This window comes from Archocentrus centrarchus, chromosome 8 (assembly GCF_007364275.1).
Source record: "Archocentrus centrarchus isolate MPI-CPG fArcCen1 chromosome 8, fArcCen1, whole genome shotgun sequence".
NCBI classification, from domain to species: Eukaryota; Metazoa; Chordata; class Actinopteri; order Cichliformes; family Cichlidae; genus Archocentrus; species Archocentrus centrarchus.
Window position 1 is genome coordinate 18,497,693 of NC_044353.1, and position 17,648 is coordinate 18,515,340.

The 17,648-nt window shown below is 40.6% G+C and overlaps 1 protein-coding gene across 6 annotated transcripts; it reads right to left on the reverse strand.

Annotated features, from left to right (window-relative positions):
* Positions 1-1,007: 1,007 nt before the first annotated feature.
* tom1l2a (target of myb1 like 2 membrane trafficking protein a) lies at positions 1,008-17,648 on the reverse strand. 6 transcript variants are annotated; one of them, XM_030735402.1, is made up of 17 exons: positions 17,520-17,648; positions 13,994-14,078; positions 11,817-11,895; positions 11,241-11,390; positions 10,629-10,763; positions 10,086-10,229; positions 9,810-9,926; positions 8,767-8,900; positions 7,922-7,964; positions 7,498-7,506; positions 6,895-7,066; positions 6,271-6,385; positions 5,555-5,630; positions 4,565-4,639; positions 1,900-1,959; positions 1,334-1,370; positions 1,008-1,238 (listed from the first exon to the last, which is right to left on the reverse strand). In XM_030735402.1, exons 1-17 carry the CDS (start codon positions 17,569-17,571, stop codon positions 1,084-1,086), a joined length of 1,638 nt encoding a protein of 545 aa, XP_030591262.1. In that variant the 5' UTR covers positions 17,572-17,648; the 3' UTR covers positions 1,008-1,083. The 6 variants fall into 6 exon arrangements, with proteins under 6 accessions (XP_030591262.1, XP_030591263.1, XP_030591264.1 ...); XM_030735403.1 differs by lacking the exon at positions 7,498-7,506; XM_030735404.1 differs by lacking the exon at positions 4,565-4,639.

The following is a 17,648-nucleotide window of genomic DNA, read 5'->3' on the forward strand; positions in this document are numbered from 1 at the left end:
GCTTCAAAGTGCACAGACATTAACGTGGTGGGGGGGGAAGGAAAATGTTCACGGTCCCGCAACATATTTTGAGCACGTGAATGTCACTTTTGTTCGATTGGTAAAATTAAGAAAGAGTTGGTCATTAAAGCCTTAATATTCTTTGGAATGGCTTAAAGTGTTCGCAGCTCGCAGCACTTTTCTATATTAATTTGTTGTAGCTTTTCAATGGCCATGTTCCTTCCCCTTAGCCATTTGAAATAGATAAGTGAGAATCCTAACTAGTATACTTTTAGATTTTTTTTCATTCCCTTTGGTTAGAGTAATGCTGGCATACACGATTTATCGAGATTAGCTACGATTTTCTTATTATATTCCTAGTTAGCAAAATGAGCCTGCTAACGTGAGGCTGTTCTTTACAGTGCCTTCAGTAAACTGGGTAATAAGAGGTGCTGCCCTGCCACCCATATCTCAGTATTAAAAGCATAGCTAGAACTCCACAGCTCTTAACAGGAATATTTGCAAAAATGACCAGTACATAATACAGAACAATTAAAACATTGAATGCATAAATAAGCATTTCGCCAAATGTAGTAAACTAACACAAGATACTCCTAATTAATTGCTTCCATACTGACTCAATGAGTGGACCTGCAGAGAAATTTCCCATTAATCTCAGCGATCCAGAAAGAAATCTCAGCCCGGTATCACACGACCAGGAGGAGGGGAACACTGAATCTTGTAGTAATGTGTCACATTTTTAAACCACATGATAGTTAAGCTGTCTTCCTTTGGTGGCGTGTTATGATCGAGATGCAGGACTGCGAGCTGTACATCCCACATTGACAGATTAATACATCCATATATAGTAAAACATAACGCAGTAATGCGCAGTAAACGTGTTGGACCTCTGTAGGTTAGAGCGACACTGGCAAGATAACAACAAGGAAGAGGAGATCGCTTGCTACACCACTGCCAGTCAGCAATGAAATGGGACGAGAAGGATTGTTTTAGAAGGGGGGGGGGGGGGGGGGGGGGGGGGTGTCATTTTGGGCAAAGACCTTTAGATGCCCTGGAGAGAAACCGTGGATCTCTGAGAACAGTCTACAAGGCAAAGAGGGCATCTTCCGTCCGTTCAGTCTTCTTATGGGAGCCACTCGGGGCACGGGCGGGGTGAGCAAGGTTAGCAGTGTTAGGTCCTGGGGGGGATGGCACAGTGTCTGCAGCCTTAGCTCGCTCCTCCAGGAACTTATCAAACTCTGAAAGAAACAAACTGATTTGTCAGAAAAATGGAAGCTGAGGGTCACAGTGTTACACATTTGAGCAGCCATTGCTTTGTATTAACTGACTATACCTTCGCTGGTGACCCCTTCTTCAGCAGCATCACCTTTCTATTAAGAAGGAAAAAAACATGAGCTAATATTTCAATAGAAAACTACCAATAACCAAGTTAAAGTGAATTAGAGTGCATGTACAGTCAGCAACCCAAGAGGCTGATGCAGTACACAAAGCAGTCAGACAAGTCAGCTGCCTGTAGAGTTCACACAAACTCCACACAAAGTGGCTCATGAAGGATCCATCTGTCATGCATCCTCCCCACACTTTCCACAGAAAGAAACCTTGTTGAGCCCCTCCACAACCACCACATGCAGAAGTTAAAGATCATTGCAGCTGCTTTAAGTTAATTATCATTAGCACTGTTTCAGCGTATGTCAGACGTTGTGGCAAACTGTTATGTCAGTAATTTGTGAAACAAATTAAGGTGAATGAAAGGATGTTAAGTAAAAGGAAACCAAGTCAAATGTATGCAGTTATAAGAAATGGATGTTTGAAAAGTGCTATAAGGGTGGAAAAGAGCAAGAGAGAAAAAAAAAAAAACAAATATATAAATCAAGGTAAAAAAAAAAAAAAAAATCTCACCACATCAGTACAGAGCCACTCCTCTATGTCATCCATTACAGAGGACTGCGATACTGGGATCTATGGAGCAAAGCCATGGACAAACCAAGGGGTAGCAACAAAGCCACACAACAAAAAAAACAACAACATTGTAACACACATATAAACACACACACACACACACACAAATATAAGAATCACCAGAGGCTCAGGAGAAAAGATGATAAAAATAAAAGCAATTAAAAAAAATTGCTCAAGAGACACACTCAACCTCTCTTGATTCTGTGCTATTATTGTTTTATCATGTGCAACAACCTGCTGCTGAGCTCTCCTCCATATGTGAAGAGGAGTTCCCGGCCTGTGTATCGGTCTCATTAACTCTGTAGTGCTGACATGGCTTAACAGCTGCCGACTAATGTCACACACAGCCGTGCTAATTATTCCACATCATTAGTTAATTAGCAAATCGCTTGAACGTGATTAAGAGATTGATTGGTTGGGAAAGGCTGAAAGCACAGGGACTGTCGAGAGGCACAACAAGCCCACACACCCACCCATGCGCGCGCGCGCGCACACACACACACACACACACACGCGCACGCACACTCGTGCACGCAAAAACACAGGGCGCACAGAGCATGAGCGTTGCTGCATGGCATGCAGTGACATTGGTGATGGAAGTCATGTCAGACTGGATGGTGTCCAATTGTGTTCAAGGTTGTGTGAGCACGAAATAATCAGTGATTAAGTGGTTTGTGGCATTATGGGGAGAAAAAAAAGGAAACTTTTACCATGGCTTAAGAAACTTCTCTGAGGAGTATCTGGTGAATTTAAAACGTTACCTGCACTTTTAAAAACTAAAGTCTTCATTATTAATTTTATCCACTTTGACAAAGTTAAAGGCCACCTGTGACATCAGCCCAGTTTCAAAGTTAACTAGTGAGAACAAAACCCTTTTCCGGAGGCCTTTACAGACACTACAAAAACACTGGTGGGGTTTCCCTGTGAAATCACAGCTTACACATATCAAAAGACAGGCCAAGGCAGCGTGGCAGTGAAAGCCATTCACAGGAGGGGAAAAAATAAAATGCATGCAGCTGTGTGAACAAGGGGAGAGAAAAAAATAGAAATGTGCACACAAAGAAGTCTGTCCCTATCATGACTCACAGCAACAACACTGATATAACTTCAAAGTGTTTCCCATTGTACTTAAACATTCATAAAAATCAACATTTCATCTTCTGATACATCTACTGCTTAATCTGTTAGTAGATTTACGTGTGTTAGAACGTGAGGTTAACTGCATAATATCTAAGATCCACAGACCATTAGGGGGCAACTGACAAAATACTCCACCACTAAACAGCAAACCACCATCACCTCACTACTTTTTTATGCTTGGCTGATATTTTATCAGTACTTATGAGTACTCACTGATTTGACTTTGCTGTGTAGCAGGAGTATCTGTTCTCCTCCGCTGTTTTAGTGTGTGACTGTTAAAAGTTGATGGAGCTTGGTCAAAGTTCCTAGTGACCCATCAGTCTCATTTTAACATCCATGGAGGGGTAGCATTAAGGTGCATATCAGTAATGAGTACAGTGTTTAGCCTTCTGGTTAACAGAGTACAATAGAGGTGGGCAGTATGAATAACCCTGATATTCCATAGTTTGAAATTCCTGCAGTGGAACAGCACTTTTCTGGGTCTAAAATCACCAAAGTGTTCAGAAAGACAAGACACCCTCTGTCAATTGAAATGTTTTACATACCAGGATATAATTAAAAAAAAATGTCAGCTTGGCAATTTCTAAAATTATTTACATACAACCTCAGATAAACAAAAAAAAAAATATATATATATATTATATATATATATATATATATATATATATATATATATATATATTACACTGTCATTATTTACTATTATTTACTTGTGAAAAACCAAGTACATGTCATGATTAAAAAGCAGCAATAAACTGAAGTAACCATTTTCTGCACCACTTTATCAGTCTCTCACATCTTTGCTTCATTAAGGTTTGCAAGCATTCGTTTATGCACAGCTCTTTTAAGGTCCCACCACAGCATTTCACTCAGGTTGAGGTCTGAACTTTGGATCATTGCAACAGCTTGATTCTTTTCTTTTTCAGCCATTCTGCTGTAGATTTGCTGCTGTGCTTGGAATGACTGTCATGTTGCATGACCCAGTTTCGGCCAAGCTTCAGCTGTTGGACAGATGCAGCTGTGTGACTCTAGAATACTTTGGTATGCAAAGGAGTTCATGTTCAACTCAATGACTGCAAGGTGCCCAGGTCCTGTGTTCCTTATTTTTATTATGTCCTGACAGATAAAACCTTAAAACTGGAAGAGGGTGTGCTTTCTTTTTACCATGACTTCAAGTCTAACGCAACAGAAGCAGATTCCAAAATTAGCGCTAGTTTAAATATCTCTGATGATATCGTCATATTGCCCAAGACTACAGTACAATATCTAAACTAGGCATGGACATGGATGTTCTTAGAAGGAAAAGCCACTTGGAAGTGGGATTGTTGGAGGATTCAGAACAAACGGTGAGATGAGGCTGAAAACGAAGCGCAGCTCATGAGGAAGATGGAAAATTTTGGAGGAGGCTGACATGAGGTGGACATGAGGGAGGGGTAGGAGGACACACTGTGGATAGAGTCCTCACCATTCCTTGGGTAATAAGCCAGCTGTCTATGGGCAGCTCCTGATCTGCTGGGTTATCATCCCCTTTTACCCTCAGCTGAATCAACAACAGAATAACACCTTACACAAGAGAAGAAAGGCCCCACCACAGCATAGCACACAGTGCAGAGAGACAGAGAAGAAGTCAAATGTGCAAAAAGACAACTGTCATGAAAAGGGGGGGGGAAGAGGCCAATGTAAGAAAATGGCAAAGGGTCATTCCATAAAGATGAAAATGAGGAAAATAAAGATGGGAAAAGGAGAGACTTAAAACTCAAAAAAAGTACAAATTTTATACAAAGACTGAGTCACCTGAGGTGACTAAAGAATGGTATGTGCAACCACCTCTGTGTGTGTGTGTGTGTGTGTGTGTGTGTGTGTGTGTACCTAAAGATAGCCAATATACTGCAATGTGTGCTCAGAGAGAATGACTAAAACTCTTGAAGCCAGTGAGTTTGAGTTTCTGTGAGCACTGATTGTAGAGAAACTGGATTAAAGTGGGGGGGGGGGGGGGGGGGGGGGGGCTGGTATCTGCTTTGAAGAATGAGAAACCTAAATTCATGTTTTCTTAATGAGTGACAGAAGTACTGACACTAACGACTGCAAATTCAAAAAGTGCCAGTGGTTCAGATATAATATAGTAGCTTCCACTTAGACTTTGCTCCCATCTTGAGTGCCTAAAACTCATTTATATGCTTATGCCTGGCACAGACACTATACAGGCCACCGCTGTATTCTAGGTATTCAAACTCAGAAATTCTCAAGCCTCTGTTTGGTCACACTTCAAGTAGCACTGCATACAGGACAAATGTCACTGTAAAACATTCAGTATTACAAGCCATCACATGCAGGGAGTGACCTGGGGTTGAGGACACATTGATACAAAAAGGTTCGTCAGCCATGTAATTAACACAGCTCTCCCACTCCATATATGTCAGAAACTCTATTAAACTACATGCTTATGTGTACTCACCCCTCCTGTATTCTGTTGTCTAACACCCAAAGCAGAGGCCAGGCCACCCAGAGCCTGAGGGTCTTCATATTTTACACTATGTACAAAATGACAAACAACATAGTTCAGATACTTTACTGGAATTACTTTATTATACAAGAATTATGCCACATAAAAAACTAAAAGGGCACTCAGCAGAGCGCATACCTCCCCCACCCCAAATTTTCTGTGTGCCGATACTACGCTGCAATAGAAACCACCCAATGTTGTCATACTGCATTTTAAATTACTAGATTACAAAGACTAGAAATTTATTTTTTGGCTTTTAAAAACTGTAAAATATGTTTTTATACTTTTATTTTAAAATGAGATCCACATGAACAGATAACTGCATATATAGCCTGGATATTTTTTATTCAGTTTATGTAACGTAATAGAATATAGAATAGAATTAAGTGCAACAAAAGTCTCCAGCTCCATTCAAACTAGGGATGTTGCTGTTATACGGCACAGCCCCCTGAGCCAAACATCCACCCCTCCCCTGCAGGAATTCAAATGCCACTCCAGGAAACACAAGAGAATATCACACACTTCAGAGATGTAGTGAGCACAGATTATCACTTAAAAAAAAAAACATTTTACACACTGTAAAATTGCCCAAGTATTACATTTTGTTTAAATATTAAAGGTGATTATGACGTCATCAAAATAAATGACTAAATTAAATGTAGACCTACTTTTTGCGCTGTTCAGCCAGAGAGCTGCCCCTGGTCTGTGCGAACATGTCAAAGTCATCTTTGTTCTGGCCCGACAGAGACGACAGGGTGCCGCTCACGCTTTCTGAGCCTACATCTGGAGCAAGAAGGTGACAGAAGATAGGAGAACACGGAGAAGGCCAAAGAATAAAGTAAAATGAAAGGACATAGAAGTAGTGGCGCGATGAAATGAATTCATAATTAATGCAGCAAAGTTTCAGACTTCCTAATTATAGACTGGACTTTTGTTACAGCACTTCTATTTGGCAATGTGTAAGAAATAATCCATCTAAGCTTGAACCCCAATACATCAGTGAATTTTATTGCAATGAGTTAAAAAGCAGTGAGCTACGACGCTGAACTTTTTTCATGCATGAACCTTTTTTTTTGGCCGGCAAAAAGTCTGCAGGGACTTGAGAGGAGAGAAAGTTCTAACAATTTCTATAAACCATGCTTTCACTTTGTTTTTATGAGTTTTGATATTGGATGATGGGGGGGGGGGGGGGGGGGGGGGTGTAAAATTTAAATCTACGACAATAAAGTCTTGTGCTTCATGTGCACCTTTTACCATCCTAAAAAACAGACTTCATTATAATCTGTTCGTACCAAGACCTGCTAGAGCAGTGGACAGCGATGATGCAGTGGGGTTGTGGGCAGGGGAAGCTGTGGCTCCAACAGTGGCGATAGGTGGAGGGCTGGATGTGATCCTGGGTGTGACCACAGCTGGGGAGCCTGGGCCCAGGTCTATCAAGTTGTCCTCTGTGGCTTCAGTTAACATCTGAAAAGGGAGAGCAAATCAAAGTTGCATGCTAACTACAAATATAAAGCAACGCAGTGTTTGTGAGGTGTGGATGTATAAAAACTTACAGACGGCAAGTAAAAGACGAAAGAATTGTTTGCCCTTTTAAAACAGAAGGAATGCTTCTAGCTACAGAAATGCTACAGGATTTACAGCACAGTCTGAAACAAGATTGTAAGCCAGCAGTCGTGGAGTGAGTGGCAGCTATACAAAGCAACAATAAACAGCTGCAAGAGATTACAGATGTGTGAGAAGGAAAACTGAGGAGTGGAAGGAAATTCACACAGTGAACTGATGATAACACATCATAGGTCGCTAAACAGAAGCTCCATACAACAGACATATTGACATCACTCAGTTCAACCCAGCACATTGGCCTGGATTGAACATGGTCGTGGTGTTATACTTGCCTCCATCAGCTAGCCACAACACAAACAGACAGAGCACACAGAAAGATCAACAAGCTGCAAACACAAACAGCTATGTGGGATGTAGTGAGAGATGGCCCAGTGCTTTGGCAAATGTCTCAAACTGGCAAATGTGCACTTTTTAATACAAGTTTGGCAGCGCTCAGCTCGTTCAGCTCTACAAAACCTAAAATGCATTCCACTTGCATTCCATATTAATGCTGCACTGGATTGTGTATATGACAATAAACCGTTAAGAGGAATTATTAGTTCCGATAACATTCCTGAATCCTCTCTCACAGCATCCGTAATGTTATTGAAATGTAAGAAAAAAAAATGAATAAAATAATAAGTGCAAAACAAAAACATGCAATTTCAGCCATTTGGCCTCCATTCTTTGCTTGCAGTCTTTGTTAATGGTACTCACCCCATTGTTCTGTGCAGCTCTACCGGACCTGTACCTCTCATACCTGTGATCAGCATGATAAAAAAATGATTGTTTCACCACATTTTCTGAGTTTCAAACACTTACACTTCTTTTAACACATAACAAGACACTTTAGCAATTACAACCCACATAATACATAAATAATGCATAACACACAGTGCATTACTTTGCAATATTTAGATAATCTATAGTCTATAGACCAGGGGTGTCAAACATGCAAAATGGACGCCAGAACCAACCTGCCAAAGGCTCCAGTACAGCCCATTTAATAGCTTGGCAATTTTTAAAATTGCAGTCAGCTTCTTATTAATCTAAGTTTACTTCATAGACATAAAAATCTATTGGAAAAATATGCAGTTATTTAGACCAAAAAACACTGCACATGAATGTGCTACGGGATTTACAACACAATTTGAAACAACAGTGTAAGCCAGTAGTCGTGTCACAGATCACAGTGTCTTACTGTAATTGCACTAATTATTTTGATGGCTTAGTAAACACATAGGTTTACTTTTACTTCTTTTCATTATGGACAGGCATGGTTATAATTCAGTTGTTTTACTGATCTGGCTCACTTGAAATCAAACTAGGCTGTATGTGGCTTATAAACTAAAGCAAGATTTACCTCTTATATCACAAGCTTAGGTCTAATGATATCTAGAGATTCATCTTTTGAAGTATGTTCTGAAAGCTTGTCAAACCAGCAAAAGAAAAACTAACAAGTCCTAGTCATCGTGTTAATAACTAAAACAACACAAAAAGCATTTCTTGTTGGCTTTTCTTGTGACACAAATAAAGATTCATTGACTGTTTATTGAATTCACCTCTCATATCGGAGGAAAATATTGTTGAGGTCATCGTTGACGTGTAGTAGCTCCTCAGTCACTTCTTCATTAGAGACCCGTGAAATCAGCTCGACCACTCTCTGCTGCATAGCTCGGCATGTTCTGTTCAGCTCCTTGACAGATCAGTGCAATAAGTTATAAATCAATATAAAAATTGAGAAAAGGTGAGCTACAGAGAAACTCACAAGCTGACACAGACTCAGACAGGTAGGCAAGTGTTTATTTGTCCACTGATGACTCAAAAAACCTCTGTAAACTATGCAATTTGCCAGTACATATAATGTGATGCTACTTAATTATGACTCATGGGTCATGGGTGGAGAGCATTATATAAACATTATTCAAAAGGCTTTTAGTGTTAAGCCAGGTAAAAAAAAAAAATGCTCATCTAAATTCTATAAAAGCTCTTTCTGCAGTAACTGAAACAAATAGCAAAGTCAGTCAGTTTCTACATAACCATTAAACTGGCACAGGCTCTTTAGCCCGGGGCCAGATACTTGGAGCTGATACAAATACCTGAGGGGTTTTTGGCCTTGGAAAATAAAAATCTGCATGACTTTGCATGAGAGAGTGTTGGCATTTGACCTGGTTAATTGCCAGTTTAAGGAATTTTACCACAGTCAAGTGGCCCTTGGTAGGTTGGCAAGAAAACTAAATACATGACACCCCCTGGTGGCTGCACAAAATAACAACACTTGACACTTAAATGAAATGCTGGAAAGAATTCAGCTTTCTGAATGCACATCGTGCAGACTGAGGGGGAACGATATAAAGAAAAGAATTTACATGAGCCTATATTAGGTCTTCTGCTTTGAGGGAAGCTCATAGGTGGTAGAAAAATCTGTGATCTTTGAAGACTTATGCTTTCATCATTACAAATGTCTTCTGATATGCATAAAATGATGCCAGGTCGGATTTCTTTTTCTTTTTTTTCTTTTTTTTTTGTAGCTATAATGAAGTTGGACACAATACAGGAAACTACTAAATATATTATGATGAATTTCATAGTATTTGAATCTAACCTGAAGCAGTTCTAGGTCAGAAGCCTCTTCCTGACCTGGGACCATCTCAGTTAGCATCTCTGACATGACTTTGATGTTTCCTCTCACTATGTCCAGCTCACTACGGAGCCGGGCAATCTGAAAGCACACAAGCATAAAGGTCATTGAAAAGCTTCAGTATTCAGTATCAGAGGTATGGTAGACTGAGTCAGCCAAAATATAAAACTAACACACTGTATTTCAGTGTCAAATTCACTAAACACTGTATAAAGTTTATTTTTCAATTACAGGCCTCACCTGTTCAGAGGTTGCTGTAATGGGGCTAGGAATTTCAGAGACCTGCGTGGCAGGGGGAATGGGTGAGGCAGGTTTAGGAGTCACGGGAGCAGGTGAGGCTGGCGCAAGGTACTTGACCATGGCTGGATCCACCTCTGGTGTGCCCTGTGATTTATAAAAAAAAAAAAAAAATTAAAAATAAATAAATAAAAGCAACACTACACTATATACACTCACTGGCCAATTTATTAGGTACATGCATCAGAACAGGAAAGAAAGGTGATTTAGGTGAATTTGAATGTGGCGTGGTTGTTTCCAGATGGGCTGGTCTGAGTATTTCAGAGACAACTGATCTACAGGGACATTTGCACACAGCCATCTCTAGGTTTTATAGAGAATGGTTCAAAAAGAAAAAAATATCCAGTGAGCTGCAGTTCTCTGTTGAATCTATGGCATGAAGAATTAAAGAAGTTCTGAAGGCAAAAAGGGGTCCATTATCAGTACTAGAAAGGTGTACCTAACAATGTGGCCAGTGAGTGAATGTGTTTTTGTCTTCCTCCTTACCCTCTGTGGTGTGTGAATTGGAGACAATGCATCCAGGTCTGCCATTGGGAACTCGACACCTTTCCTCTTTAGTTCCTCATAAATATGGACCACCCCAGTTAGATCAGGACTGCTTCTGAAGGCATCGGCCCAGGCCTGTCACAACAGACAAATTATGCTCTCAATTCTTGGTATTATTAAAACAAAACAAAAAAAAGCCTGTAAATATAAAGTGTAAAACTAAAGAAAAACACCTCACACTATTAGGACAAAAATCGTTTTAGTCCACTGCTGTGGGAATATTCTTATAAAAAAAAAAAAATAATAATAAGATGTAGAGTAAACTCTCTAAAAGACACGAGGTCTTCTTCGATAAATTCCCATTAATATTTAAGGGAGAGCAGAAAGAGATATGGAAAGTACCATCTGCTGGCTGAGGTGACCTCAGGTAACAGCACAAGAGGCTGAAGCTGTTGTACAACACCTGGGAAGTGGCACATATTGTGCCCACCTGATTTAAAATTCTGCAGTGGAGTGTGAGAGCACCTTACACTGTGTTTTTAAAAGAAACAAAAATTCTGTAGCACAAGAATATTATCACAAAAACAGCAAATACAGAGAGAGCTCCAATACCTGTACAAGAGACAGCACTTTATCTTGTACAATAGTTGGGGGATTGGCTTTGGGGGAGATGATCTTTACCAAAACACCATCAATGAAATCTCTGTTGGCCACCTGAACATGAAACCTGTGACCACAATTCTTCACACATGTCTCCAATACCTACAGGAAGGGAGAAGATTAAACAAAGATACTTGAGAAATTAAAAAAAAAATGGAGCAGCACAGAAAACACAGACTTAGTCAGTAAGCTTTTGCTGCACACAGGGCCTTTTAACTAGCACAGTTATCAAAGATGTGGGAGGACATGAACACAGCTCAAAAGGCATGGCTGCTGTAAACAAAATGAAAGAAGAGGCAGAAAAACACAGGCCTCGCAGAGGACGGCATTACAGAGACAGCAGAATAAAATGACCAGGAGCACAAGATCAGTAGACTGCAACCTTTTAATGTGGCCTACACACTGAAAAGCAGCAACACCACGCGCACGGCCCACTGAGTCATCTTTGTCAAAACAGTGCCTGCTGACATTTTGGGTCACTTTATTCCAAGTTTTGCAATAATATTCGAGCAAAAAGCATAAACTTACTGTTAGCGCAAGCATAACTTCTCTGTAGTTCTTGTTGCCGCTCAGTCTCTTCTTCAGTGCCCGCATAGCATCTTTCGGCCTAGAGAGAAACAGCAGAAAACTTAGAGCTGCATAAAGTACCCCCTGCTTCCAGGCAGCATGACAGCACCAACTTTGATGGAATAAACTGTCCTGTGTGCCACAACAACAGATGTGAGTCAGTCTGTCAGTGTAACCACTTGACTCGGACAGAGAAGTGCCGTCACGCCATCTCTCTCACGTTTTCCTTCTCTGTGACTATACTGTATGTCTGCCGCACAGCAAGATCAAAGCTGTCCATGCGTGAAGAGTTCAGACTGGCTGTCTGCCTAATACTGTCCATCTTCATTGCAGATGAGACATAGTACACTTTTATGGACTACCTCATGAGCTAGGGTACATTTACCGAGTGAAGGAGCTGAAACTGACAGAAATGTAGGGAGGCATAAAGTCTGATATATATGGTCCCCGGACAGCCGCCTGTACACGAGTGACTTTGGTGAATATAATGTACCCAGAACCTTCCTGATTCTTTCTACAGTTCCCTCTTATTATTGGCTGGTGCATTTTTTTTTTTTTAATTTTTGCTATATCTTGAGTTCGTCCTAACCATCTGTTGGCACACTTTTATAATTAGATGCACACATTAGCATGTGTAAAAACATCTCACAAATGTTTTTTGCTGCATTTCAAACTCTGAAATTAAGCAGACTCTATCTAGCTCAACATCTTGAAGACAATAAGTTCTGTGTTCTGTGAAACTGAACTGCCTTTTTTGCTCCCTCTGTTTTGCTGCATGTGTGTGTGCGAGGTGACAGGGTCCCCATGTCGCATGTCAAGGGAATGAGTGTGTGTAGGTGTAAAGAATGTGAAAAACAGAGGAAAAAGGAAACAGAAAAAGAGTAAATATTCTTCTACAAAAAAATACTATTTGCTATTTAACCAGACAATGGAACTGTCTGATTATTATGCATTACTGTATGTCATAACTTAAGACTTTTTCCTGAGATATGACACATGATCAAAATGTTCTGAGAATCAACCCAATGGAAAAAAAACTTTACCTATTTATATTTGACCCATAACTCCTTCAAATGATCTTTTGGATTGCTTCCTAGAAGGACCGTCATCACCATTTTCTATGTGCTTCCTGAAGTTTTACCACGGACTTTGAACACACTTGGAGAACAAACAACCTGTGTCACTGATCATCACTGGTGATAAGAGCAGCGTCTCCACCTGCAGCCAGGCAGTTTTTAGTGGCAAAGCCCAGTTTTCAAGCACAAAAACGCACCATCGGGTCATAAGCACAACAACCATGTTTGACCAACATTAACAAGGTTGTGCGCCATGAATTCATCCCCCAGGGTAAGACTCAGCGTGGAGTTCTATTGTAACTTCCTGAGGGAGATCAGAAACAGCCAGTGTGCCAGCTGAAAGCACAAAGAAAACTTGAGGAGATTTTTGACCACACATAATCTTTTCTCCCCACAAGCTCTGGTTGCCAGTTATGACTCTCTATGACTTTTTCTACCTGGGCTACAGCAGCAGAAGAGCGCATGAGGTGCCGCTCCTGTCAGCTAAGAACAGGAAACTGACAACATAAGACTAGAAAAACATCCTGCAGTCTGATTAGTCTTGATTTCTGCTGCAGCATTCAGATGGATGGGTCAGAATTTGGCGTAAACAACATGAAAGCATGGATCCATCCTGCCTTGTATCAATGGTTCAGGCTGTTGAGTGTAATGTGTGTGTAATGGTAAGCGCAATAGTGTTGGGGATATTTTCTTGGCCCGTGGTATCATCTACGCATCATTTATATTTACTTATTTATGCTCAGGAGACTATTTTAGCAAAAATAAACTCAGACTTATTCACCAAGTGCATGTTAGGCATTTTTCAGTGTTGGAGGCTGACATAAGATTCCATTCATTCATTCAGTCATACCTAAGGAAACAAAAGACTATGTGTAGTAGGGTGTCTGTCAGCAAAGAACAGTGGGCAGTGTATTATTTGCTCGAGTCTCTCAGTTAGCCAGTGTGTGATAAAACAATGAATGTTTCATTACAAACCACAGCAGGAGTCTTTTTGAGTTAAATACTCTTCCTAATCCTGCACAATAAAGCAAATTATAACCTAATAATAATGAAGGAGCTTACCCCTCGTCTGTTTCATTTATGATATCGCAGATCTCCATGTTGAGGGTCCAGTCCTCATTCTGTAGGCCTCCATCTGTGGCCCTCTCTGGAGGAAAACACAAAGAGTTCAACGATTAGCTCACTGCAGTGTACGGTCTATGCAAAGACAAGATTTGAGGGGCACAAATTAGGATTACAACAGCTTTTGTTTGGCTCTAATACTGGTCCTGTGAAGTTGGTGGAGTTCTGCACAGATCCATCACTATACAACATCGGTGTCAGTTTAAATCAGTTAATACCACTCGTGGCGAGAGACACATCACTGCTTACAAATAGTTCAGACGCAGTTATTCAGGCATCCAATATATGAGTATTAGTGAATAATAAGCTCTGGACAATATTAACCAGCACTGGGGCTTACACTGAATTACATTTTTGTTTTGACAGAAAATATACTGCTTGCCCACTGCCAGCTGTCTTATGTCACTATGGTGCTGCATTTAAGATAAGATAAGATAAGATAAAACTTTAATGATCCCACGACAGGGAAATTTGCGCATTACAGCAGCTCAGTACAGAGAAAAAATGAAAAGGATGAGTAAAAACAAATAACTAAACTAAAACTAAAATAGAATAGAATAAAATAAAATAAAATAGCAAAAAAAACTATACACATATACATAAGCACTATATGCATAAATATATATATCAATGTCAATACACACATTTACATATACACACACATATACACACACATCAAAAACACTTTTTAGCTAGGCTCAGTTGTGGCCTGTTCTTAATGTACATTAATTAAAGCAACCCTTGATGTACATGACATCACAAGCACACTTGTGTAAAAAAAAAAAAAGTCCACATGTGGTCAAAGCTTAAGGACTCCAGATCTTTCCCATGTCCTGTTTGACTTATTTAACCATCAATCATCCATTCATCCATCCATCCATCCATCCACTCCTGCTCCTTATCCAGCTCTGGGTCACAGGGGCAGCAGTCGAAGCACAGATGCCCAGACATCCCTCTCCCCAGCCACCTCCATCAACTCATCTGAGACCCAGAGGGTTCCCAAGTCAGCTGAGAGATATAATCTCTCCAATGTATCCTGGCTCTGCCCTGGGACCTCCTCCCAGTAGGGTATCCTTGAAAAACCTAGCAGCTCTACTCTGAGCTCCTCACCCTATCCCCACCCACCCTTCGGAGGAATCTCATTCCCTTTTTATTATTATTTTTTTTTTTTTTGCAAAGTCCCATTTTAAAACTTTGATTTGAGTATTTTTTTTTTTGCTTTTTTTTGGAAGCACACTTTATGAGTGAGTGCTGAATCTCAGCTGGGAAGTGAAAAGCAAAGATCTCAAGAAGGAAAGCCACACTGACTGTGGGTGTGTTACAGCTGTGTACTCAGTCTTAACTATTACAACATCTAAAACAGAAGCTGCAATGACCTGCTCTCGCCTTCACACTCCACCCTTCCATTATACAGCATTTTGGCTAGACTGTGAAAGCCAAAAGAGATTAACTGGCACTGCAGTCGTCACTGTTGCTTGCACCGTCTCCTTCTTCCTCTGCGGCCCTCCAAATGCATCCATCATGTCTGTGGACACTGCCATCTTATAGCAACATAGAGAGATTTAGAATAAAAGGAAAAAAAATAAAGGTTTTCTACTATTATGATAGTGTTTTTGACTGATGCTGCATGACACTGCATAGACTGAATACTAAGTGCGGACAGGAGGTACTCCTCTCCCTGAAACTCATACAGCCTTAGCAAGATGCCATGCGAGAGCCAAGGGCCTCACAGGGTGATGGGACCACTGGTGGACATGCCTGAGAGCCATGACTTATTCATGGTCTAACTCCCCTCTCTAATCAACATTTCACAGACTGGGCAGCTTCTACAAACCCGCTAATCTACAAAAAGAACAAGGCATGCAGTTAATTCAAACACGAATAGCACTCAAAAACACTGCTGAGTCTATCTTCTTCTCTACAGTACACAGAGCATGAGTTTGGAAGATTTAACCAGCTACTTCCTCTGGGATCACCCATGTAATCTCCTCAAGTGGATTGTCATGTTGAGGCAGGGCAAAGCACGGGTAGCGGGGGATAGAAGAAAGGAGAGGAAAAAAAATCAGATCCATCTGTGTGACACACACTGTAAGGACACTGAACGAGAGCCTTACTAATGGAGTTAAATGCCTGCTAAGTGCATTAATTCATGGTGTGTCAAACCCCCCCACCCCGGCCCTGATAACCGACACCACACGAGTGAAGCCAGTCGATCACATGGCTTTAACAGTGGCAAGCCGTGCCATGCACTTGGCAACAAAGCCAAAACGTCCCTCTCTGGCTACAATGTGAACTTATAAGACTTCTTTAATTCCTGCCTTTCGTTCTCTGCTTGCACATATTTTCTATTTGTCCATAGCTTTTGTCTTTCTATTATTTGATCCATTTTCCCTCAGTCAAAGTAAGAATCTAACAGCAACTGCTAACCAAAAGTTGGCTGGGGGCAAGATGTGCTGCATGCAACCCAAACCTCTATGAAAATGAAATGTAACTGATTCCGTCCAATCATGAGCTTGATTAAAGCACTGCATGACTCTCAAGATTATAACTGATCAAAGTAAAAAATATGGTATGGGTTGAAAAATATGAGTAATTCTGAGAATTAACAAACAGACAAACAGCTGTTGAATTTGCTCAAAGGCAAGCATAAACAGACACTGGGAGAAATTGTCTGGTCCACATCTGTTTTGCAGGAGTTTATTTAAGCATTAATAAAACAGGAAAGAGAATGTTTATACATCAGTGAGCATAACTATATTTCACTAAAATGACAAAACTCAAAGTTCAATGCACCCGTGGCACCTAGAATACCCTGTCACGTAATTAAAATAAATATAAATTCTTATCTTTAGACTTGATTAAAACACTGTTAAAAGTGATAAACGCATGCCCAGGCCTTGGTGGCAACTGTTATGAATCTCAGCTTGTTTTGCGAGACAAAAGACAAAATGCAAATATTGATGCAACCACACCAAACGGATGTGGTAAGCCACGTATCTTACCACAGAGCACCACAGAGCATCGAGATTTGCCCCCCAAAAAATAAATAAATAAATAAACATCCAGGCTGACCGTACAGTTTGGTCAACTATTGTTCAGAAACTAAGGAAATATGGAAGTTAACTGAGTGTCCCTTCAAGCCACTTTAAGTCGTGTCAATACACTAGCGCCAATTTCAGTGATCCTGCTTTAATTTCCTTAAACTGCATTACACTATCTACACACATGCATGGTGATTTAGCGTAATGCACTTCTTGTGATTACAGCGGACTAAGTTAGGTAGGTTAGCTGGCTAACATTAGCTGGGAGCCCATTCCAAGCAGATGACGTTTGCTACGTTGATACTCACTAGCTCGCTATTTCTACCTTTGACCCAGTTGTAAACAATACGTGTTGGCCCATTTTCAAAGTCTGTACTGCGAAGGAAGTGGCGCACCTTTAAAACATAATTTTAGGTCTAACGTACCTATACACTGGCCCACGGGAGTGCTGTACGGATTTCCAAGTAAGAACTCCATCTTGACAACAAACGATCCGCCCGGGAATGACAGGCTCGGGCCCAGAGGCACTACTATCAAGTCCCGCCCACCAAGAA

Excerpts from the sequence above, each read along its gene's own strand:
- tom1l2a (XM_030735402.1), bottom strand. The coding sequence starts at position 17,571 with ATGGAGTTCTTACTTGGAAATCCGTACAGCACTCCCGTGGGCCAGTGT. Across the intron at positions 11,391-11,816 it reads AAGTTATGCTTGCGCTAACA|GTATTGGAGACATGTGTGAA; the intron begins GTAAGTTTATGC and ends CCCTTCCTGTAG. Across the intron at positions 7,965-8,766 it reads ATTTTCCTCCGATATGAGAG|GTATGAGAGGTACAGGTCCG; the intron begins GTGAATTCAATA and ends TGCTGATCACAG.